General features: G+C 37.8%; 1 protein-coding gene across 2 annotated transcripts in view; it reads left to right on the top strand.

Annotated features, from left to right (window-relative positions):
• Window positions 1–365: 365 nt before the first annotated feature.
• Window positions 366–26,973, top strand: part of wwtr1 (WW domain containing transcription regulator 1) — a 70,730-nt gene continuing 44,122 nt past the window's right edge. Inside the window, exon 1 of one of the 2 annotated variants that reach the window (XM_079808347.1) lies at window positions 366–1,107. In XM_079808347.1, coding sequence (XP_079664473.1) covers window positions 698–1,107 — 410 coding nt within the window. In that variant the 5' untranslated portion in view covers window positions 366–697. The remainder of the gene's footprint in view (window positions 1,108–26,973) is intronic. The other variant, XM_079808348.1, reaches the window with a different exon arrangement.

The raw sequence follows: 26,973 nt of genomic DNA, 5'->3' as shown, positions 1-26,973 counted from the left end.
TATAAATGTATGTATTATTTATTTTCTGTGTGTTGTTTAAAATTTAATTAAAAACGTATTAATAATATTTAACATATAATATTACTAAATATGTTAAGATTTTTAATATAATGTATTACAGCAGCAAATTAAGATTTTAAACTAATTTAACATAACATGTTTAGATAATTGTTTCAGATTCTTCTTTACTAAAAAGTTTGTTTCTAGTAGGCATATCATCGCAACAAGAAATTTATTTGTGGAGTTGCTAATTTCATAATCCATAGATAGTCCATTGTTGCTTTATGATCGGAACTGCAGCTAAGGTTAGGTTAATTAAATATTCATGAGGCGCAGTGTCACTGAATATTCATGAGCTGACACTGGAGCCGCGCGGAGAGCGAGAGAGAAAAAGCTTGAGTTTATAAACTTTCCATCGGGACAGAAACTCCGTCAGCGGACGCAGGAAAGTTACGGAGCGCAGGAGGAATATCTCTGAAAACTCTCAATGCGGGACAACATGACATACACTTTTTTATCTTTATGACAACTTTTTAAAGACTTTTAAAAGCTTTTCAACTCTGCCGAAACTACTTTTACCAAAGAAAGAAAGAAAAAAACAGGCCTGACCAAAGAAGTTCCTTAAGTTTTCAGGATTTTCACAGGCCATTTTTTAATCGAATATTTTGACTGAAGCTTGTTGTTATTGTTTGACACAATGAGCGGTAACCCTCTCCAGCCGTTACCGGGCCAGCAGGTGATCCATGTCGCCCAAGACCTTGACACGGATCTGGAGGCTCTTTTCAACTCCGTCATGAACCCAAAGCCCAGCTCCTGGAGGAACAAACATCTGCCCGAGTCGTTTTTTAAGGAGCCGGACTCGGGCTCTCACTCTCGGCAGTCCAGCACGGACTCGGGCAGTCACCCACCGCGGCTCCAGGCGCAGCACGTCCGCTCGCACTCGTCCCCGGCGTCGCTACAGCTGCCCGCGGGCGCGCTGGGCGCACCGAACCCCGCTCGCCATCACTCTCACATCCGACACCAGTCCTTCGATGTGGCCGAGGAGCTGCCTTTACCCCCGGGCTGGGAGATGGCCTACACCCCCAACGGACAGAAGTACTTTCTCAAGTAAGTGCTATATCAATTATTCATGGCTCACTACATTCCAGCACACCGTTTACATTAACTGACCCATAAATCAGTTACTGTAATATATACCTACAGACTAATTACTTTCTCTCTACCTTAATTTGGTAACGTTACTTTATTGGTTTGTTTATTTGTAAAAGTGCTTTATTTTACTTTCATGACTAAATACATAAAAATGCTGGTTTGTTTCAATGTGTGTGTCAAAAGATGCACAAACCCAACCTTTGGTTTAATTTTTTAATACATTTTTAAACCCAACGGTTGTTGGTTTACATTTTTTAATTAAAAGTTATACCCAACGGTTGGGGTTGTCCACATTTGACCCAAACATGGGATAAAACAACCCAGCATTTTTTAGAGTTAACATTTGTTGATGATGATGATGATGATTCAACACCATGTTTTTTAAAGGGCAAGATGTCCACAAGAGCTTGTGATCTCTAAACTGGTTTCTGATCCGAATCAGTGCACGGCGTTCACACTGATGAAATCTCTGCAGTCAGGTTTAGCTTTCGTTTTAACCTGTGAGCAGACTAATGCTGAAGGCGTGGGCCGGAAACACACAAAACGGTATCTGGGCGTGGATCAGAAAGACAAAAACACCCAGTCCTGCTTACTGTCATGTGCAACACATGCTTCACACAACAAGTCTATGATCAAGGCTCTTTCTCACCTTGATAAGGATGTGTTTAGCATATCTCAGTGTGTCTCAATGTAAATGTGTGTTTTGACTTGCGTCTCTTCAGGAATGAGACGGCTATTCTTCTGTGGCCCTGGGGACACTGTTCTTATCTGATTCAGTAGGGATGATTAGTTGCCAGGGTTGTGATTGCCTCGGTGGGACGTCGACTGTGGGCTCGCTGACTGAGATTAACTCAATCTCGCCCCCCAGGAACACCCCTCGCCTCGCTGATTGTGTTCAGATGCCAAACAGGTTGAGATTAAATCGCTTTAAGGCGTCTAAATCTCATTAGAGATCAACATCAGTTCACACCTACATGTTAAAACAATTAGTTATCCACCTCTCTCTTCCGACTAGCAAGTCTCTGTGTTGTAGTGTGTCCTGTTTGTGGATAAACATGGCTGTTAAATCAGTGCTTCTCCATTGATTTTGCTTTAGGACCCAGATTTTACACCGGAAACCATGTGGCAAAGCTTCAACAAGAAGAACTAAATGTAGGCCCAAAATAATATGACCTAGGCTGAAGAGAGAAATTGACAATTTTGTAGAAGCACCAAAAATTACCAGCCTAACATATGAAACAAACACTGGACAAAATATTGTATAAATATTAGCCATATTACCAAGTGACAGATCAGTTTGCACCAAAATACTTTGAAGTAAATGATTTAGTTGATTATCTTATTTATTTTAATATTCTATTGCTATATTGTGCCTGATTATAACGTTATTATTTGCATTTATCATTACATTTGATTTTTCTTCTAATATGCAACCCTGCAAGCCATTTTTTGGGGGGTTACAATAAACCAGTTGATGAATAAATATACACCACCGGTCAAAAGTTTAATTAGATTTGAAAGAAGTCTCTTCTGCTCACCAAGGCTGCATTTATTTGATGAAAAGAGTCAAACAGAAATATTGTGAAATAATATTATTACAGTGTAAAACAGCTGTTTTCTATGTGAATATGATTTAAAAAGTGATTTATTCCTGTGATCAAAACTGAATTTTCAGCATCATTACTCCAGTCTTCAGTGTTACATGATCCATCATAAATCATTCTAATATGCTGATTTGCTGATCAAGAAACGTTTATGATGATGATCAATGCTGAAAACAGTTGTGCTGCTTCATGTTTTTGTGGAAAACGTGATACACTCGAAGTTTAAAGATTAGAAAACGATTAAAAAAGAAAATGAATACTTTGATTCAGCAAGATGCATTAAATTGATCAAAAGTGACAATGTTATAAAAAAATTATTTCAAATAATTGCTGTCCTTTTGAACTTTCTATTCATCAAACAATCCTGGAATAAACGTATCACAGTTTCCACAAAAATATTAAGCATCATATTCATATGCACAATCAGCATATTAGAATGATTTCTGAAGGATCATGCGACACTGAAGACTGGAAAATTCAGCTTTGAGAATAAAATGCAGTTTACAATATATTCGCATAGAAAACAGCTATTTTTTTAAAATAATATTTCACATTATTACTGTTTTTAATCAGATAAATGCAGCTTTGCTGAGCAGATGAGACTTTAACACATTTTAATTCCAAACTTTTGACTTGGATTGTAAATAAATGCGCTATATGAATTATAGGAAATACTTATAAATGCGGTTACATAACTTCACAGATTCATGATGCCTTGATCATGTATTCATTTTTATCTTCAGAGAGTGTTGGGCTTTACTAAGACAGTCTGACTGCATCTCTTCTCGTCTAAGTTTCCTTCCGTCTTTCACCTGAAACTCTCTGTGTGAAAATCGTAAGAAAGCGTGCCAGGGCTTGCACACATTCAGCGGACAGACCTCCGCCACCAACAGAGCAGTAGACGCGAGCTTCACACCGCCCTGCAATTAAACCGTCAGGAAAAGCAAAACCAACCTGTCAGTAATGATCACCTCTCTGAATGTCAATAAATCTGCCTCATCTCATCCTGCCAGCTTCGCAGATAATCAGTTTGTTATCTGAAGGCAGTACGCAGAAGAAAATACAATGGTTTGTTTTGTTGAGGCTCAGGAAGTGAATATTGTTGTCAGTGCAGTGGCTGCTGGGAGAGACCGATATGACTTGTCTTTTTCTTCTTTGGATTGTTGCAGCTGTTCGTTCTCGTTCACCCCCACTATTAGGGCACACGTATCTCTTTCCAGCGTCACACGACCCCCCTCTTTCTGCTTAAACATCTTTCTGGATATCTTTGTTACGACTTGCAATTCAAGACGCTACAGCTTGAACGTCTCAGCGCAGAAATGATTGAACTGATTGATAGCAAAGAGAAGCACATTTGTGCAACAAAATCTCGTAACTATTGAACGTTTTGCTGAATTGGTGGCTAAATCGTATGAAATTCGTACAATCTCATATCTATGCTTTTAATTCCATCTGCTTACGTCCCACTGACGGTCTTACTTTTTTCTAAAAATCATTGTTTTTGTACAAATTGTATTGTACAAATTCATACGAAATTGGTATTGTAAAATACTTACGTTTTCTCATGAGATACTGTTGCAGTTTTGAGTATCAGCAACAATCAAACAAAAAATAACATTTAATTCAAATGATTTACATCACAATATACTAGGTGTGTAACAATATATCGTGTCACAATATCTCGCAATACAAAAATGCAACAATATGTATCGTGGCTGGTGACAATATGTATTGAGTATAGTTCACCCAAAATATATTCCTTTACTACTACTACTATATATAATGTGGAATAATGCAATGGGGGAATATTTTTGCTCTTGATAATGCCAAATGTCTTATGTTACCAGTAAAATGTGCCATACTTTATTTTAAATATATATTATTTAAATAATTCTTTAGATATATAAATAAATCTAGTCAGTGACAGTGCAAGCATATTTGTCTAAAATAATTCTGTATTTTCAGCTTCAGAATCATGAATATTTTTCCAAGCCTATTCATTTACACCCCCAATATAATACCAAATTTAGCATTTTAATCAACAGCACAACCTTTTACCATGTCTTGGTGTATCGCAATAATATCATATTGTGAGTTCAGTATCGTTATATGTATCAAATCGTGACATGAGGGTGTCGTTACACCCCTACAATATACATGTGCATGGAAAAGATGCAAATTCTGTGCTACTAAAACGGTTAGCTATTTGTTAGCTTACCGAATGTAACCATTTGCAAAACATTTCTTTGCCCAACTTCATTATACAGGATCACCCTCCAGAATCTTTCAGCTGGCGGTTTATTTTTTATCGTTATTGCTCTGGTACAAATACACCAAGGCAGCTTTGATCTAAAGTGAAGTGAGGCGAAAGAATTTAAGTGTTTATAGTTCATTCTTCATGCAAAGGCAGTCTGTAATTATGCTTCCTTTTGATGCCACGTAAAGCACGAGAATGTCTTCCCTTCAGGCTTTTTGGTGGCCCTTTTCTCCATTATGTTGAAGATAAGCTGTGAATAAGGTTTTATTGCTGCCTGCTCACATCTTTTTTTAAATTCTTGCTTTCTTTACCTGCTTCACATATCACCGCAAAACAAAAGAGAGGAAGAAATTATATTTTTCATATAGAAAATTAAAGGCACAATATGTACGATTTTTGGATGAAAATATCCAAAAACCACTAGAACAGTGTTATATATTTTGTTGACTTGTGTACCGCGTTACCCCCGATTTCACCAAAGACTAGGGCTGTAATCTCCCAGTCGATTAGTCGATTATTAGTTGATACGTTCTGGCTCGACCAAAATTCTGATTGGTCGATTTTTTGCCGCGTTCATTTCATCAGTTTTGCCGCGTTCATTTCATCAGGTGGAAAGCACTAATTGCTAATGGGGGTGTTTTCAGAGCACCCAGTTTCACAGGTAACAGACTGTCTTCAGAACACCCCCATTGTTTTCACTTCTTTTGGATTAGCCCAACCAACTGGCGAAGAGAAGTCTCTCGCTGGTCCTTTGTGTTTCATTCCCCGCTGGCTCAAACGCACGCCCATAGCGGTAAACTTGAGGAACGCCCATCAACATACACATGAGGGGAAGCGTCACAACACCGCGCTAAGTGGATCTGTACTGTCCGTTTTGCCGCGTTCATTTCATCAGTTTTGCCGCGCCGCGTTCATTTCATCAGGTGGAAAGCACTAATTGCTAATGGGGGTGTTTTCAGAGCACCCCTGTTTCACAGGTAACAGACTGTCTTCAGAACACCCCCATTGTTTCCACTTCTTTTGGATTAGACCAACCCACTGGAGAAGAGAGACAGATTGAAGAAGGCTATTTTTCTTGTATATTATTTATTTAATTGTGAGAGCGTTTGTTCTGCTCTTGATCTGGCTTGTTTAATAAATGTTCCTTTTTTATTAAAGTGGACGTGCCTTTTGTGTTTAAGAGTAAAAGCTTTAAGTTAATAGTCTATTCGTGTCTCAGCCGCGAAGCTGAGCTCAGCTCCATATGTTTTTTTACGGTCTATGGTTTGAACGTCACGCGGCTGATACTGTCTGTCAGTTATTATAATACATATGACAAAAACAATTATCTAAATTATGTTGCATATTCCTCAAAAGTTCTTGAGATGATATATCTAGTTGACAACATATAGTACTATATTTTCGGAAGTCATAGGCTATGATATTGAGCAGGTGCATGCGATGCAACGCTGTCAGAGCCGTCAGACTCCTGTCTGACTCATTTCAGTGCAAAATAATCAGGTCAAAAGCTATTTAATATACTGCAAATAGCCTTCTAGTTTTTTATGTTTATTTATAACTCATTTAGGCAGACAACAAGGCTACCAAGTAGCCTACTGCACACAGTGCGCAGCTAATTAATTTAACGTTTTTTTTCCCTAGCGTCATTTTAGTCGATTTTTAGTCGAAAATGTCAGGACTTCAGTCGACCAAGATTTTCTTTGGTTGATTACAGCCCTACCAAAGACGCTTTAATATATGATGTGTTTTATTAGACAGGTGAGCAACTGTTTGGATACATTCATGAACAGAAAACTAATCACTGTTGTACAGCTCAACACAGTTAGTCTTATTGTTTAAATCAGTTTTTTTTTTTACTTTGAGTACCATCTTTTTACCATGCCTAATATCGATCTAGCTTACTACAGTGTGCAACAAGTGTCTCATAGCAGCCGCAGAGTGAACGCACAGAGTAGCTTTTTAACATAACTTTCAACACACTCAAATGTGTGTAAACAGCGCTGCGTTACCCCACATACACATGAGCCGAAGAAGTGGCGACTTCGACTCCGCCGCTGTCGCGCTCGGCTCTCATTAGCAATCGGCCTCGTTTTGCTCCCACAGCACTCAGCCTTGCTCTGCTTCATACTACAGTAATGTTAATAAATATTTAATACATTAGCTCACCCATGAATATGATTTCTGAATATGAAGTCCTGTTGGATTCTTTTCTGTAGAGGTTAAGACAACAACTCCCATGATTCCGTGAAATCAAGGCATCATCAAGCTAGCCTTTGTTTTGAATAAGCAACCTCTAGTGGCAGAAATTGCATATTGTGCCTTTCAGCCTTTTTAGCATTATTTATTTAGCATTAAAATTATTTTCAATTACGCACCTTATTCCCATTATTATACAACGTTTATACAGAATTTTTTTCCAAAGTCAGCAGAAAGGCAATAACTACCATGATGTATATACTTCACAATTTAAATAAGATATTTTTCCCTCAAAATTATCATCACTGTCATGTATTTTCATGAAAATAAGATCCCAATGCAAAAAAAACCCTCATTGGACTTAAAGTCCCAGTGAACTGGAAGTTGCAACTGATTTTATTTCAGTGCTGTGACGTATTTCCAAGTGAAACGGAATATTGATAAGAGGGCAGGGTTTTACTTCAGCGCTCCTCCTCTCCATCTCTCGCTCATAGCATACTAACGGTTAGAGGGGAGCCGTCATCGGAAAGGGAACGCCATTCCAGACCGGAAGTTACTTTTCAGATTTTGATTAAAGATTACCACGGCAAACATTTTTTTTTCTGTGTATTAACATTCACGGATTAATTGTTCACCCTAAGACCTGTAATTTGTGCTAACAAAGTAAATAAGATAGATTTGATTTTATGAGGACTTTAAACTAGGGAACTATGTTTATGGACATTTTGGGATATTGCATAAAAACCAAGATGCGCATACATTCGGTAAACTTATGCACTAAATTATGGTAATAGAAGATATGCCCATAAACTACGATGGAAACGCATGTACCTACCGAATAAATCGCTCGATGCTCAACAGAAAACTCAGGTGACTTTGCCTCAGCAGAGGCTGTGATTGGATAACTGGACTAACCAGTGGACCAATCGCATCACAGCATCTCAAATGTTGATTTAGTGGCTCCGAAATGCCTGGGTCAAAGTCTGTCATCAGAATGATTCGGTTTAATTCCCTCGAGCGTCTCACACGATTGCGTTCCCAAACACCAGCATCCCAATGCAAGAGAACATGACAGCGTTTATTGCGTTTCGTTTGATGCAACTCAAGCGCCAGATTGCAGTAACTTCCATTTTTATTACAGATATTTCGCACCAATTTTTTATTTTGTTCTCTTGAACTCACGGGAAGGAAACACTGCTTTATTCATAAATGTTTTATGCAATATTTCAATTTCATGCATAAGCCAAATTTACAACTTTTAATTTAAACGTAGCTATTGTCTTCACCCAAAATGTAATTTCTACACACACATACATATTTTATTATATTTAACTGTTTTGTTTTTGGAGTGAAAATCTGACCATGTTCCTGACAGGTTTCGTGAGATTCACCAATATAAATGAAAATGGCCAGTAACAGAACAACACAGATAGACTCAATTAGCATGCTGAGGTAATGATTAGTTGTTTGACTAGCGTTTGATGTCTGGCTGGCAGCGATGACACTGATATTGCGGTAAATAAACTCCGAACAGTTGTGGGTGTGATGTGTAACAGTCGCTTTGGAAGCATTTGAAATGAGAGAGAGAGGAACATTTCGCTCGATCCAACTCATTCTGTAAACTAAACGCTTCTGCTGTAGCAACTGGAGGTTTATTAAACAAAATCTCGCTCAACTGTTATTAAAGTCCAGATGTGCTGTGTCAAAGAGAGGTAACGTCTGAATCTCAACTTTTTATTCGGTAGCATTACATTTTAAAACACTGTTAGCAGGGTTAGGTTTTGGTCCAGTCTGCAGGAAATGTTTACTAAAGACACCATTAAATGTATCCCCCTTTTTCATGGGCCAACAATGAAGGAATCCCAGGCCTGCTCCTATCTGTGCTGCAGACATAACAGATGTGTTTGTCGGGACGGATGCAGTCAGGATCGTTCTCTGTCTGCTCTGGAGGTTGAGAGGAGATGCTGGACTCTCGTGGCACGGGAGGCTCTGCGCTTGAGGCCGGAGGGACTTCCTGTCCGGCACGTGAATTGGAAAGGCATGAAGATCTAGTCGTCCGATGCTGGTTGGCTGGGCCGCATCTGGCTGGCCCTTTCTTCTCCGCCGATAGCTGCCATCAAAAGACAAAAGTCTCTTTGTAGCCATGATTTTTTTCCGAAACACTTCGGGGGCTTGCGTGACTCGCCGATATAAACTGTATAAAAGCTATTAAAATGGTGTGTGGGGAGAGCTGAACACCAGTGTCTTTGTAGAGATGGGCAGAGCTGCTAAAAATAAATGAAGGTAAAGGGACTTTACAAACTTGTCTGATGTAAACAATCGAACCTCTTACTGCAATAAAACGTCAGTTCACTCAGACAAATCTTTCCAATTTTCAGCATAAAGAATATGATCTTAAACTTTACTGGCTAGATAATAGCAAAATGATCATCGTTAGCGCCGCTCTAGTACTATTGCTAATACTTAGAAATTGGGATTTCCATAAAGACTTGCAATTTTCTCTTGTGAAAAGAAGTGCACTTAACTATATTAAATGTACACTTGCAGTGTGCTTAATTTTAAAAGTATATTTAAAAAATGTGGTGTCAGATAGTGTAATATTAATGAAATAAAAGGCCACTTAATTTCATGTAGTTAAACTCTCTTTAACACCTTTTTTAAAAAGTGCACTTTGTAATAATTAAAAGACTTACTTAAAATCATTGTTTTAATAATCTTTTGTCATGCTTTAAAGAAGTACACTACTTTTGTACTTGATTATAATTTTAACTGTAGTTTGTTATTAGATATTACATTTATTTTTAATATATTTTAAATGTAAATTGTAACTTCCTTACAAATAATTACAGATATAATTAAACGCATGATATGCAAATTTCAATAGAAATTATATTTACCATAAATGCTTGTCAGTACATTCAGCAGTAACTTTAACCATATTTCAAAGACCGAATTATGAAATTAAATATAAAGAGTCCTACTTAAGTTGCTAAAAACACTCTAAAGTTCAACTTATTTTATGTAATATAAGGCCGTGTCCACCAATGCATTTTTTTCATGCGGCTGGTGTAGTTTTCTAATTGTTTTCAATGGGAGCGCCGCGTTTTTAAAACACCAGGAGCGTAACAAGGCGCTGAGTGTCTATGCGCTATGCGTTTTTTACCGGTCGCCGAGAGTTGAAGAATGTTCAACTTTGGGTAAAACGCAGAAAACGCTCATCACTGTCACTTTTTACCCAGCCGTCCAATCACAGTGGAGAAGGGGTGGGACAAATACAACACCAACCAAACGCCACATTCTGCTTGTACAACGTCAACAGATGACAACAAGCATAAAAACAGAACAAAATCATTTAAAACAAGAGCTAGAGCAAATACTTTACAATGTATCGACATTTTTATTTAGAAACAAGTAATACTAAACTAGTAATACTACCGCGGATATTCCATATCATAGCAAGCAAAATGTCTCAACTTAAAAAAACATCTGCGCTTGTAAAAACTCTCAAGCGCCCACAGCAAGGCAGTTTCAGCTGGCTAAAAACAGTTTGGTGGACACGCGGCCTAAATGTAAACTGTAATACCTTTACATTTAATTGCAATTATGTGTCTGTAATGTTTGCACTTAAGTACATTCTTTTAAAGTATGTCATTTGCTCATTTCTGTAATAAGTACTCTAAAGTGTATGCTAAAGTGTACTTTTTCACAAAAGTTGACTTGAATTAGTAAGTAACCACCTTAGCAACCACACAACAACATGCAAAACTCCACCTTAGCAACCACCTAGCAACTGGAAATCACTCAAAACACCCTAGCAACATGCAGCACTCACGTTTTATTCAGAAAATGTAACAAACTAGTTACACATACTACGCTCTGTGTTAAAATGCGTTTTATTTGTACTTAGTAAGTCAAACACATGGTGCTCCATTGAAACAGTCAGTGGTATTGTGGTGTTTTCAGACAAAGGCCAGTGTTATGAAGTGCTCTGTAAGCTCATTGACGTCTACAATAACACGAGAGCTGCGCTTCACACACGGCAGCAGCTGATGGGAGGCTTTCAGAGGTGACGGCTTCTGCACTCACACATATCCAATACATAAAAAGCATCTGTTATTTATGGTCCTCAGGACTAGACTGTGTTCTTCTGCCTTTGTTTAAAGCCTGAACTTTACTGACTGTTTAAAGAGAGAGTACACAGTCTCCTGTGTGTTTCTGCACGTTCTTAAGGCCTGCTCACACCAAGGATAATGTTTGGTGTGAAAATTAGGTACGCAACATTTTAATTTGAATAAATGAAGCACCTGTTTAGACCATAGACTGTAAAAAAAGATGGACGACACACCTTCACTTTCTTCCGTTGATGTAACTGAAGCCGCCAGTGTTCAAATATGGCGCTGACATCTTGGAGCCAGAGTCTGGGCAGTAGTGAGCATGAAATTGAGCGTTGATATCGAGGTCCCGCCCACACTCCTGCCCAATCAACAACTTTTAGAGAAGCTGTCAATCATAATGTCACACCCCCGTTTTTATAGCATCAATTGACTAACTAAAACTTATTTAAAAAACGAACACTTGAACGTGATCAGCATGATAAAAACTGCCTAAAATGATAGAAACCAATTTTTGAAGTATAATTTGATTGTTTAGTTGGTTTATTACATTCCATGGAGAGGGCGGGCTTTGACCTATACTGCATCCAGTCACCTGGGGCGATCGAGACGCTTTGGCTTTTCAGGACTTCAATTTGCAGGACTCGTGTGGCACACTTGGCTTAGACCAACACGAACACTTAATGGACGCAGTGTCAAGGCCTATTCAGACCAATTCGAAAGTTTAGTATGAAAATTCAGTTCACACTAGACAGTAGGTGGCGCTTAGAAAAGCAGAATTACCCCATCAAACAAAACTTGTCATGGAGAAGACAGGAAGTCATAGAGTCGTTCAGATTTTTGTATTCACTATGGTGTTTTTATCGAACAACACCCATTGCAAGAGTACAGAATCAAGAGAATAAGTTTCAAATTCTTTCTCTGCTATTCACTGTAGCTTAACAAAATAGTTTCTGAGCACAACTAGTCAATTTTATTCAACAGAAGTATGGGCATGTGACAACTTATTGGTTGGCCAATTTTATTTGCAGTGGAAAAAAGTTTAGAACGTCTCTCATTTTAAAAAATCTGTCACATTGACGCTGTACAAATGTTTGTTTCGGTGTGAACAGGTCAATCAATCAAAGTAAAATGTTTGTCACACAGGCCATGAGGTGCTGCCCTCTGTATGTCTGCCCTTCTATTAGCACCACCTACTGTCAGAGAATGAGATTTTCATTTAGCCCATCTGCCGTTTATTTCACATTTGGTCTGAACAAGCAAATTATATGCAAAAAATCTAACCGCATTTTCAAGCTTTTGATTTTATTTTTATGTCGTTCTATTCTGAAATGTGTAATGCAATTCATAATTCAACCGAAGTACTCAATTCATTTGACACATTCTCAGCAATGACACAAGGGACACTATTGTGGACGTTAGTGTCCACAAAAAGGTCTACTGTCATTGCGGAGCAACCGTTTGAGGAGAATCTAGCAAGTAAAAGTAAAATGTTGACTTTTTTATAAGTTTAATGAATCCGCCATTTGGTGGTGCAAGAATGCACAGGAACTATTTACATCAAGTATTCACGCCTCTGTTCCAATTAGGGCTGGGTAAAAAATATAGATTTCTTGATTTTAATCGATTCTCATTTTTATGAACCAACATCGATTCTTAAATCCCAAGAATCGATTAGTCTATCCTGTTTTCAGTTCATGAATGAACGGAACATTGTAGCGTGCCTCCCATCCAATAAATCACAAAAATCTTTTTGCTTTGTTACTTTTGATATGAAACAAAGCCTCAGATTTCAAATTTGGTCAATTTTATTCTGAAATAAAAAAATAAACCGCTTTGGCGTTCTATAATGTGGCGTGACAGATCACAGGAGCGCCTCAGTTCAAGAGAAGCAGAGCACGGAGCACACGTGAACTGATCGTCTCATTTGATTTAATACCAGTTACAGCACGAAATAAACATGAATGAACATCTGAAGGTGTGTTAAAGGTCCCGTTTTTCGTGTTTTTTTGAAGCTTTGATTGTGTTTACAGTGTGCAATATAACGTGTTCATGTTTCGCGTGTAAAAAAACACAGTATTTTTCACACAATTTACTTATCTGTATACTGCTGTTTTCACTGTCCTCAAAACGGCTTGAAAGATTTCCCTGTTCTATGAAGTCCCTCCTTCAGAAACACGTAACGAGTTCTGATTGTGCCAGCGGTTCCCGTGTTGTGATTCGACAGCAGCTTAGCGCACGCAGAGCGCACGTTACTGGAAAGGTCACGCCTCTCACCATAACAGGGATGCATGCGCTCAATGATCTCGAAGTACAGCGTCCCTGGGAAAGCCAAACAAAGGTGACTTGACTCCGGGATGAAAATAACAGCGTCTCGACGACATGGCGACAAACAAACTATACAAACGCAACCGAACGCAACACTTCCTCTTCTCCACGCGGGAGCAACAAGACCACGCCCCCTTTTTCACGTACTCTTGTGGGCGGAGGTTAGTCGACAAACTGCTCTACTGACGTAATTAAAGGGTTAGTTCACCCAAAAATGAAAATTCTGTCATTAATTACTCACCCTCACGTCGTTCGAGACCCGTAAGACCTCATATTCATATTGTTCATATTCGGAACACAAATGAAGATATTTTTGTTGAAAGCTGATGGCTGAGAAAGGCTTCAGATAGGCCTCCATTGGCATTCAGTACACTTATACTCCCAAGACGGATAAAAGGCACTCAAAACATCGTTACAAAGTCCATCTCACCACAGTGACTCTACAATAATCTTACGATGCGACGACAATAGTTTTTGTGCGCAAAAAAAATCTAAATAACACCTTTATCCAACTTGTTACTGCCTTCCGTGTGTGCCTCCACGACGCATGCGCGAGAATATGACGCAGATCCGGCGTTCGGACAGATGACCCAGAAGTGATTTGTTTACAATCAGAAGAAGACGCGCGTATCTAAGCTGTTGGATTCTACATTGATCGTGCTTTAGGTCTCGGCGTAGTGCTCAAAATGGGGTTAGAGTGTGCATTTCACGGATTCCCAAACCCCGGCGCTACGTCATATTCTCGCGTATGCGTCGTGGAGGCACACGCGGAAGGCAATAACAAGCTGGATAAAGGTGTTATTTAGATTTTTTTTGCACACAAAAACTATTGTCGTCGCATCGTAAGATTATTGTAGAGTCACTGTGGTGAGATGGACTTTGTAACGACATTTTAAGTGCCTTTTATCGGTCTTGGGAGTATAAGTGTACTGAATACCAATGGAGGCCTATCTGAAGCCTTTCTCAGCCATCAGCTTTCAACAAAAATATCTTCATTTGTGTTCCGAATATGAACGGTCTTACGGGTCTCGAACGACATAAGGGTGAGTAATTAATGACAGAATTTTCATTTTTGGGTGAACTAACCCTTTAAAGCAGGATGTACAGAGATGTAGTCCCAACCAGCCGTTCGCTGTAGGCTTTGAAAGGGAACTTCTGTTAAATAAAATATCTCGCTTGGCATTGAACTTTGAGCTTTATCATTTTACAGGTATTATATATGCTCTAACAGCAACATTACACACTAACTAAAGTTTGAAAAATGGGATCGCAAAGAACAGGACCTTTAAAAGATAGAGTACAATGTACTGAAATCATCATATCGAATATCATGTCGCATGCTTGTAAACAATGTCATGGAATGTCACATTTACCTCAGAAAAACATTCAGTGACCATGAACTCGTTAGTCAGCCAGAAACATTTTCTCTAGAGAGGAGCATTTTGCTAAACATATATGCAACATATTACATTTTCAATATAATTTACACTTCAGCTGTACTTCTCTACACTATTGACAATAGACCTTTCTTGCCAACAAAATTTCGCTAAAGTGTCAACACATTCAGGGCGGAGAGTCTTATTTAGCTATTTTTTTGATGCAGAGACATAACTTAGGTCCTTATGCCATCACTTCAAACATTTGAAAACAAAGAACCCCCTCAGATGCTGATTCTCTCCATGGATGGTCTTATCAAGCAAATAAGAGTGTATTTCTGCAGTCAGGGCTTTGATTTCATTAATACACTTGGCAAGAGAGCAAAGAAAGTGACTAAATTAACTAGGCTCTTCTGCACAGATCAGTCGATCATCCAGATGCATTTTAGTTTGCATTTTAATGCCAGATAGAGGCTGAAAATGTTTTGACAGAGACTGCTTTGTGTACAGCGCCGCTCCTCTGAGCTCGATGCCAAAATGTTTTACGACGTTTAAATAAAGAAGCAGGTTTGTAGCTCTTCAGTGGCTCTTGTACACAGTGTTGCTGACCGTCAACAGACATCCCCTTCTGGGAAGACATCTGTAACCCTTTAGCAGGGGAGGATGGGAGATTTCTATGCACACGGCCCTCATATCTCTGTCAGTTTACAGATAGTGACCTAAAGTACTGCCCTAAAAGCTGTTTGCTGGTTCTTCATTAGTGTTGTTTGCAAAGGCAATCGTCACTATTACTATTGCTCATACTTAAAGGGATAGTTGAAATAAAATTTTGATATCATTTATTCATCCTCTTGCCATTTCAAACCTGTATTTTTGTAAAATTTAGTGGAATAATTCAGTTGTCAGAAGATTTTGAATTATTATTGTTGCCATTCATCGCTTGGCCGTGATTGTTTCTGTGTGGATGTTATGTCTGAGTGCTCTGTTGCCCTCTGAGAGGTATTTTCCAGTGTTTTCCATCGTCTCCGCACCCCCTTTCCAATAAGCAGTTGAAAGCGATGGCTCTGTCTGCAGGATATGGAGCTGCTCATTTCCTTTTGTTCGTGGGAATAATGGCAGGAGGGGGACGCTCTGGGCACTCGTCAGAATAAAAACAATAAACACACGTCACGCACTTCAAAGAGCATTTCAAAAGAAAAACTACGCAAATAAGAATTACGTACCACCAAAAATGTTAGTTTTGACAACTGCTGTCTGACAGTGTCTTTCCATAAGAGTAGAAAATCCCCTCAGCTGTAAATCTGTGCTTGAGCGTCAGTTTGGATGCAATCACAGTTCTCATAGTATCCACTCAAAACTTAAGTTATATTACAAAAAAAAGTATTTCACATCATTTCCTCACCCATATGACATTCCAAACTTTTTTTTTCGGTGGAAGACAAAAGCAGATGTTTAGCAAAATGTTCTCTTCCTAACCCTTGTGAAAAGTACTATACTTTTAAAAAGAGTTCTTATTATGGAAATAATATGCATGTACTTTTAAATAATATTGGATATTTTATGGCATCTTATTTGCAGTTAAAAGTAGTTCCGGACAGGTCTTAACCGCATTGTTTTTTTACCTCTTAGTCTTAAGTAGCACAATATATGTTTAGATAACATTTTCTGTTGATGTATTTTAGCATGATTTCAACGTTGATTCATGTACTTTACTTTGATTAATATGATATTTATTTTCCTTTTCTTTTTTTCTTCTTGCTCTTTTGTGTGTATGTGTGTTTTTTAATAAAAAATACTTAGTTTTTTTGTTTTTAGGATGACTTTCTAACATTTCTGTCAAGGGTCTACAGATGAAAAATTGCCTTTTTGGCTAATTCTGGCACATTTATATCCATATTTATTAATGTGCACAGCCCCTGTATACAAATAAACTTCAACTTCAAATATCAATCCTTACAACCTAAAACGGCAAAAGAACCAAAACCCACAAAGACACTGACCAATAGTGTACAAATATTTCTATAAATATATATATATATATATATATATATATATATATATATATATATATATATATATATATATATATATATATATATATATATATATATATATATATATATATATATATATATATATATATATATATATATATATATATATATATATATATAAATATAAATAATATTTAAAAAAAATACCAAACCGTGTTGTTGGTCTAATTAAATATTTTAAATTGTAGTAGCAATTGTTTATTTCTCACTGTCCCAAAAGAAAGAAAAAAAAGAAAAACATAAATCAAGCAAAATACACAGACATTTTATCACATGACTTTATTAACAAGTCAGTTCCAACATAGGATATTTGGTGAAAAGACCTTTATTTTAAATGAGGAAAAACACTGAATACATTCAAGACGTCTTCTGCATAACAGGATGTCTTAATGTGGTGGTAAAAACTTTCCAAAGCAGCACTGCATAGGTTAAAAACGAATTAATTGTCAAAATTAATGACAAAGTTCCCCTGCATCACATCTGGCAAGTGACAGAACAGAAGTTACGTAAAGATTACAATGAGGATGAGACTTGTCAGTCGATGTAGATTTTGCGTTATGTAAAAATTTACAGCTACTGTAAAAATGTATTGATGAATAAGAAAATCACGTGTTTGGTATTAAAAGGCAATCAGCCCCGAAAGAGGCCGGCGCCAACTACAATCTAACGGCACTGTGTTCAGCGGTCGCATGGTGCACATATCAAGCAAATTACATCACAGAAGTCGATCAAACTGTATTTTAGACATATGACATGAGGAAAATAAAACTATTGGCTACCCTCAGATAATTCTGTGGAAACCGCTAAAACATGATCATGAAAACAATGGATGCATGAACTCGCGATTCTACAACATGCCTTTTAAACTTTATAAAGGGTCAAAATTTAAAACAAAATTAGGAGAATAATTTCAGGGCTCAATATTCACCATAATGTCTTGAAACTTTTGTCGATGAATATTTGTATTCTCTTGAGAAAGTTTGTCTTCAGCACAGTCTCTCTCTCTATCTCTATCTCTATCTCTATCTCTATCTCTATCTCGGGCCAACACTGAGACCAGTTCAGGACCAACATGGGACCCTTGGACAAACCCATATAGGGCCCACACTGAGGCCTATTCAGGAACAACATGGGACCCTTGGACAAACCCATTTAGGGCCCATACTGAGGCCAATTCAGGGATAACATGGGACCCTTGGACAAACATAACGGGCCTATATTGGCATAAGTAATAAAATAAAAATAAAAAATGTAATAAAAATGTGCTGACTGTCATTACGACCATGGTTGCTTGTGTTTTGGTGTTCAGTCTGTTCAAGCAATTCTGAAGGTCTGTCTTTTATAGTCACACAGCCCCTGTTATATTTGACAGAAAGCATCGGCATGAGCTTTTGGAAAATGGGTTCTGTGTGTTAGTGTCTCTATCCGAACACCACCCACATGAGAGGGCGGGGTTGAGAGAGGCACCGCCCCCTTCTAGACTTGTTGACAGACTCTGAGACAGACTCCTCCCTCTCACTGAGTTTTTGTCTCCCTCAGTTATGTGGATGTATTGTTTTCAGCGCTCCTCTACCAGGGCCGTTTCATTCAACAGCAAAGGGGGGAATGCGTGTGGTCGCATTTGTTTTGGAGTCGATCAGGGGCCCAGGGAGGTGGGCCACATCAGCATGGGCCTGCCCCTGATTCACAGCAGCGTCACCCCGTCTCGTGTGATGCATTGCTGGGGTTTCACTGAAGGACAACTTAAGCGTGATGCTTATTGTCTGTCAGAGCGGGCGCTCCCGAAGGGTCTGGCATGCGTCTGATCTTTGCAACGCAATAGACGGCCATGCATTCCACTCACCACGTCACCAGCAAAAAGGTGGGTGACGAGGAGAAGAGAAAAGAGTCAAATTTGCTCCAAGTGGCTCCTCCAAAGAATACACATTCCAGGAGAGCAATGCCTTTATGCCGCTGCCGAGGAATCTGTATCAATCTAAAGAGCAGCGAGAGCGTTCCCAGGGGTTATTTTCTTTGAGTTTAATCGAATTTGACAGACCATTTAACATGCAACCGTCAACGTTTCTGAACTGGTCTTGAGTCAGGTGCCATCAGGGTCCAAAGCTAAAGCTTTTTGCCACACCTGCCAATGACGAGGGAATTGAGAAAATGTTTAAACCATAAATATTATGGCATATCAGCCATGAAAGAATCTTTATGACAATGGAATATTAGCTGTTTTTTTCTCTGCATATTTGTAACAAGGTCGTTGTGTCTCCAGAGAGACTTGAGACAAAATATGAAGACACCCCTTGTGAAAAAGAAGTGTGTTTGAAGTGTTATACTCTAATCTCAAGTATATGTTTTTTTTTAGAAAAATATAATATTAATGAAATTAAATGCCACTTAAGTGTACTTAAAGAGAGACACTTTCATGACTAGCTCACTTAAGTACATTTTTAAAAAGTGTACTTTGAAATAATGTAAAATTAAAAGTTTTACTTTAAAGTACTTATTAATTCATTATGTTTTAATATTCTTTTGTCTTGCTTTAAAGAAGTGCACTCATTGTGTGTTGTTGACTAACTTACTAAAGCACATGTAAAGTACTTGATTGTAATTTTTAAATCTAGTGTTTTTTAGTATTACATTTAAAGTAAATATAATATAATTGTAGGGATGAAACGGTATGGAAATTTAACATCACGATTATAGTGACCCAAATTATCACGGTTATCAATATTATCACGGTTTTGTTCAAACGAGATGAAAGTGTTCAAAAAGAACAGATGCACACACTTAAAACATTTCAACAAGTTTTATATTTGAAAATCAACAAACAACAAATAACTAAAGCAGCTCTATGCACTTTTTTAAGCTAGATTCTATTCAGTGGGATTTCCTTCCCTACAATGACCGTCGTCAATAGCAACGCATAACTCATAAATAATAATAATTTGTCGTAAATATAATCTCTAATATTATCTCTGTAAATATATTCTCAAGCAATATTCTCATCAGTGTTCAGCAATGATGCATTTAAATCTAACATACTATTTTGTGTAAGTAACACAAACAGTATCAAACAGTATCCTAGTGAAATAATGCATATCCATATTTCCATTATGATTTGACAGTTTATTTTATTAAATATCAAAATGTGTGCATCATACCTGACAGCTAGATGAACACTTAACAGTCAGTTTTATGACTGTCATTCCCTTCAAATGCTATTGAGGTTTGAAATGTGTATAACGTTACCACTGTTGTATGTAACTTTAGAGACGGCCCCTAAATTCACCAACTTTATGCTAGTCATATCAGATGCGCTGTGGTTCTGCTGTTTGTTTGAAACTATTTTCGCTGCTGAAATAGAACAAAAACAGTCGACCACTGTATGATAAATGAGTCTCCTGCGTACATCGCACGTTTATCTCTGCTTTGAGTCGATTTCAGCGAGTGAGCGCGGCGCGCGCTCTGAACAAAACTCCACTAATCTGAACGCCTCTGATTATTAGACATTGCATTCATAAAATCAATAGAACCACGTGTAAGTGGTTATAATGCGCAACGCGATTATAACAGATGGCTTTTGAGAAGACTATAATAAGTTCAACAGCCAGAGTGGCTATAGTGTGCAGCCGAAATATAACATTACACCCGCAAATGGCGGTTGTTAATGTCAAGCCCTGATTACTATCCCTTAAATGTCACCCTAGTCTTGTCTGAATTTGTTCGTTCGCTTCACGTTATTATTTCCCAGACGTAGTTTTGGTATTGAGGTCAAAGTCCACTTGCCTTGCGTTCGTAGTTTTGAAGTGTTCCCCCTATTACAGCGACTTTCTTCTGGCATGTTCTGCAGACAGGGTGACCATCTTCAATTAAGTTTCCCTCAGGACTTTTGTAAAAGCCAAAATATGACCACACCTCAGATTTGGTCCTTTTAGAAGTCTGAAATATCTCCCGGCGCTGTCACTGCCATTTGCCATTTCTTCTCATTCAAAAAACAGCGCGCAACAGACTGAGGCTGACTGATTTACCGCGAGTTTTCACAATCGTGATAATCACACGCGGTTTTAATGATAATTAAATTTTATACGATATTACTAACCGTCACTAAATTATATCGTGGTTTATCGTGAAACCGGTAATCGTTTCATCCCTATATAATTGCAGTTTCATTACAAATGATAAAATGCAAGTATTTCAATGCATAACATACACGTTTCAATAGAAATGACTTTGATTTTACTTTACCATGAATGCTTGTCAGTACATTCACCATTATTTCAAAGACAATAGAAGTAAATTTGCAATTACATATAAAGATTCTAAATACTCTTTAAGTTCAACTAATTGCATTTAATATGCATTTAAACTGCAATACATTTTCATTGAATTTCTAAATAACATATAATTGTGTCCAAAAACAGTATTCAGTTTGCACACATTTTTTAAAGTATGTTAAAGTGTACTTCTTCCAATTTCCAATTTTTATTCTAAATTGACGATTGTTAAAAGGAATATTGTCGGTTCGGGACAAGTTAAGCTCAATGACTAAATTAATGTCTGCTTGCACCTCTTCGTCTTAAAAAAAAAAAAAAAAAATGTAGACATTAAATGTACATTATGGAGAACAAAAATGCTTAATCTTTTCAGTGTAAAATTATTTCCAGTTTTACAACTTTTTTTTTGGTAGCAGCATAAACACTAAAACAATCTGTAAAAATTATTATTAAAACTGATGATTTGTCTTTTGTGAAAGAAATTGAGGGGCATGTCAAAAAAAATGTGTCTGTCTAATGAGCATTGTATTTAACCTGCAATATTCATGTAATTTCATGCACTACATGAAAATAGGCAGAGACTGAGCAGCAGAACGTGTAGTTGTTCTGTAGATGTAATCTGTCTCCTACTCATTGTGAGTGTGATTAAGCAGGTGTTGAGAGTAAAACAGGTAAAGCTGCATAGCTGTGCAATGGAGGTTTAGCCGATGCCTGAACAGATTATCCTTCAGGCACAAAGACACCAGAGAGAAACCCAACCAAAGTCCTCCATATAATCCTACACATCAGTACACCATTGGAACAGTGCTTGGTGTCAAGCATGTCTCGGTCTGTGTCTGCAGCGGCTTAGTGTCTTGTTGCAGTTTTGGCTCATGTGCCGTCTCGTAACCGCAGCTCTGACAGCCCCATCCATCATTGCTGCTCATTTGATTGTAATTAACTCCATAACTAGGGATATAATTGAAGATCTATGGCAGCACTTATTGGTGTTTTATAAATCTAGCAACATTTGGGATTGTGGGAATCAGTGTTTCCAACAGGATTTTGTTTTTGGCCCCTTTTATTTAATAAAAAATTTCACACATCATATTACACATTTTACACATCATTTCACTTACAAATGAGCATTTTTAACATTGCCTTCAGGTGCAACAACACAGCAGCGGCTCTAAACAAGCGATTTTATGTGGGAGACATACAGTAATAACCTGCCGTTCAGGGACCAGGTTAGTAATCCAATCCAGTTCAGAATGATTGGCCGAATTCCTGTTTACTGCAAGTTTGTTCTTGCATGCAGTCAGCTAATAATGATATGGAACATTATGTTGATTGTTGTAAATATGTTACCTTGTCGCACACGGTTTCTGTCATTACATAAGTGCACATTATAATATACACTACATTGCCATAAGTATTGGGACACCCCTCCAAATCATTGAATTCAGGTGTTCCAATCACTTCCATGGACACGGGTGTATAAAATCAAGCACCTAGGCATGCAGACGCTTCTACAAACATTTGTGAAAGAATGGGTCGCTCTCAGGAGCTCAGTGAATTCAAGAGTGGTACTGTGATAGGTTGCCACTTGTGCAATAAGTCCATTCGTGAAATTTCCTCACAACTAAATACTCCACGGTCAACTGTTAGTGGTATTATAACAAAGTGGAAGCAATTGGGAACAGCAGCAACTCGGCCATGAAGTGGTAGGCCACGTAAAATCACAGAGCGGGGTCAGCGCTGCGCATCACAGTGCGCAGAAGTCGCCAACTTTCTGCAGAGGCAATAGCTACAGACCTCCAAACTTCATGTGGCCTTCAGATTAGCTCAAGAACAGTGCGTAGAGAGCTTCATGGAATGTGTTTCCATGGCCGAGCAGCTGCATCCAAGCCTTACATCACCAAGTGCAATACAAAGTGTGGGATGCAGTGGCGTAAAGCAAGCCGTCACTGGACTCTAGAGAAGTGGAGACGTGTTCTCTGGAGTGACCAATCACGCTTCTCTGTCTGGCAATCCAATGGATAAGTCTGGGTCTGGCAGTTGTGCCAAGTGTAAAGTTTGGTGGAGGGGTAATTATGGTGTGGGGTTGTTTTTCAGGGGCTTGGCTTAGCCCTTTAGTTCCAGTGAAAGGAACTCTTAATGCTTCAGCATACCAAGACATTTTCAACAATTTAATACTCCCAACTTTGTGGGAACAGTTTGGGGATGGCCCCTTCCTGTTCCAACATGACTGCGCACCAGTGCACAAAGCTAGGTCCATAAAGAAAATGGATGAGCGCGTTTGGTGTGGAGGAACTTGACTGGCCTGCACAGAGTCCTGACTTCAACCTGATTGAACACCTTTGGGATGAATTAGAGCGGAGACTGCGAGCCAGTCCTTCTCGTCCAACATCAGCGCCTGACCTCACAAATGTGCTTCTAGAAGAATGGTTAAGAATTCCCATAAACACACTCCTAAACTTTGTGGAAAGCCTTCCCAGAAGAGTTGAAGCTGTTATAGCTGCAAAGGGTGGCCCATCTCCATATTAAACCCTATGGATTAAGAATGGGATGTCATTAAAATTCATGTGCATGTAAAGGCAGGCGTCCCAAAACTGTTGGCAATATAGTGTATCTATCTCTTTCTCACTATTGCGCTCCCTCTCTCTATTCTATTTCACACTTTAAGCTTTAACAATTACTTCAAACTTTCAAGCTTTTTCAAGCCAATATCAAAGTTTGCTTTACTCATGTAGATTTAATTTATAATAATTCTTCACAATATAGTTTTTTACTGTATTTTTGATAAGATAAATGCAGCCTTAGCGAGCAGAAGCGACTTCTTTCAAAAACATTTTCAATGAGAGTGTATATACATATATCATTAAAAATTATGCATTAGTACATTCTTTCAAAAAAAAGTATTTTTATTCTTTAATCAAAACATTCAAACTTATCCAATACACTTAATAGCGGAAATAATAGCGTTTTACATTGAATGAAGATTGCTCTTGAGAATGAGAGTAACTAATTTGTTAATAATGATTTGTAGTAACTTAAAAAAAAGAAGAAGAACAGAAAATAATAGAAATGGGAAAAGATGATTGTGTTTTTCAGCAGTCTAGCCAAGTGCATGAATTGAGAGACAGAAGCGAATGGAAAGGTCTGTGTGTGTAGAGCCAGGGTTCATTCCCATGTCTCCTGTAGGATTATTCACAATGAGCGCTTTGTCCAGCAGACATTAGGCTAATATGTGTCCAGTCTTTATATTTGTACTTACTCTGAGACAAGAGAAAGACGTCTGTGTGCCGTCATGAGCTGACGGGGGTTCGTGTCAATCGCTCTTTTGTTTTTTTGCGTCCTCATTGAATGTGGCACAGTTGACTGACGGCACACAGGCCCGGGATACTGTCGGCTGGCATATGGACACACTTATCAGATGCTGGTGAGTCTCCAGAGAATTAAAGAAAAACTGACATTGCAAAATTTTTCGATAAAAAAGATACAGTTTTCTCTAGATGGCTTGAATAGCTATATTAGGAAATAATTAATCATTCTAAAATGAATGGGGGGATTTTTTTGCGGGAAAGTGCATATGCATAAAACAATCTAAAAATGTTGAGTGCAAAATCCCTTGTAGGGCTGAATTTGAAAAACTGAAAAAAAGTTAGCTTTTTCCAAGATCCAACTCAAACTTCTTTCAGTTACAATAAAGTGAACAGCTAAAAAAACATTCTATCAAAAAAGGCCACATTCTATGGAAGCTTGTTTCCATAATAGAATAAAAAATGGAAAAGGCAGTAGTGACTTTTTATCTCAGAATTCAAACTCACTCGCAATTGTGAGTTTATATAGTATCTTGCCATTCTGGCTTTATTTCTCAGTATTCTGAGATATAAAATTGCAATTGTGAGTTATAAAGTCTTTCACGATTAAACAAATTGTGAAAGTTGCAATTCTGAAAAATAGTCACAATTTTGAGATATTAACTGTATATTGCAAGAAATGTTTTTAAATGCGAGTTTCTCGCAATTCTAACTTTTTAGAACCCGCAATTGTGAGTTTATTGTGATGTTTGATTTGAATTATTTTATTGTGATTTATTATTAAATTAAAACATTAAACAATATAAGAAATATAATGTTGTACTATTGTACTATTAAAATAAAAAATCTGGTAATACATTTTTTTATTATTTTATTGTAAAATTATAATACAAATGTTTATTGAGCCCCGCACATGACATGCCGACAAAAATATATATATCGTTCTATATTTTTTAATTATCTATAATAATTAATTATCTCGTTTTACAAAATTTTATCTACGATTTACAAGTTTGTTCACTCGTTTAGTGTAATCATGGCCACACATTAAGAATTATTTCCCACAACTTTATTTATTTGTTCCCATTTTAGTCAATCGTGGACGCGTTGAACTACTTCATTCCCTTGTTTTAATTTAACTTGCGCAATGGTATGAACTATTACAACGTGGCCATGATTTACTTAAAACGATGGAACGAATTATTAACGTGCTGACGAATTAGTAAGTCATGGGAACGCATTCTTAATTCGTGGCCACGATATACATACTGTTTTTGTCATGTGCGGTAAAAAAAAAAAAAATGCGCTGTGGGTTTCAGAATGAAGCATGGCACTGTGTGTTCTTGTACATGCATGCAATCTGAAACCGGTAGCGCATATATTTAATATTTAATTAATTCTGTCACAGTGAGCCATATCGCGATTACAATTTTATTTTGATATATCGCACAGCCCTACAGAGAATCAAAGCGTTTGGTCCCTTTTAAGGCTGGGAAATTTGTGTAGTATTTTTATGCCGCAAAATAATGCACAGCGGTTTGCGCTCGTTTCAAAAAGCTGTCAGAGAGCATGGCTGTTGATTTCACTTTCAGCCCTCTCATCTGTCCGGCTGGCATTCCCTCAGGCCTGTGGTGCCGGCCTCTTCCAGCTCCGGGGTCAGAAACAGACATCAGACATTGGGCTCTTTATCTTGGAGGGAAAAGGACGCATGGGGCACTAGCGCTGGACTGTTTTCCACGGCACAGCGCTTTCCAGCTGAACTCAAAGTCCTGGCAGCCACATTGAAAAGGGCTGTTATCCTGCTTTTGGCCCAATGTCGGCCCACTGCAGGTGATATATTGAGCACGCTAACTGTAGAGCGCCTCACACTTTAAATGACTCTGCTTGAACCTTTCCAGCTGTTGGGAATATTTTGATAGGTGGCGTTTTGCACAAAATCAAAGCCAGCGTTCTGACCTGCTCAGTGTTATTTTAGTATCATTGAAATGCTATTGTAGTTTTTTGTATTAGATTTAATATTTCCTGTTTTCACTTTATTTTAGTTGCAATTATTTATTTACTTAATGTTTTTTTTTTTTAGTACTTCAAGTTAAACTAAATGAAAATGAGAAATTTTGCCTTGGTAACGAGCTGAAATAAAATATATATTTTTTAATATAATAAAATAAAATTGTATTTCTATTAACGTTTAATTTATTTTAAGTCAATGAGAAGGTTTTTTTTTCAGTTAACGATAATAACCCTGAAACTGCTGCATGAATCCAGAACGAAATGCTAAAGCTTTCTATTTATTTGATGATTCATTCAACAATTGGAACCAAATTAAC

The sequence above is a fragment of the Gobio gobio genome, assembly GCF_949357685.1.
Source record: "Gobio gobio genome assembly, chromosome: 24".
NCBI classification, from domain to species: Eukaryota; Metazoa; Chordata; class Actinopteri; order Cypriniformes; family Gobionidae; genus Gobio; species Gobio gobio.
This window is presented reverse-complemented; position numbering and strand designations above follow the sequence as displayed.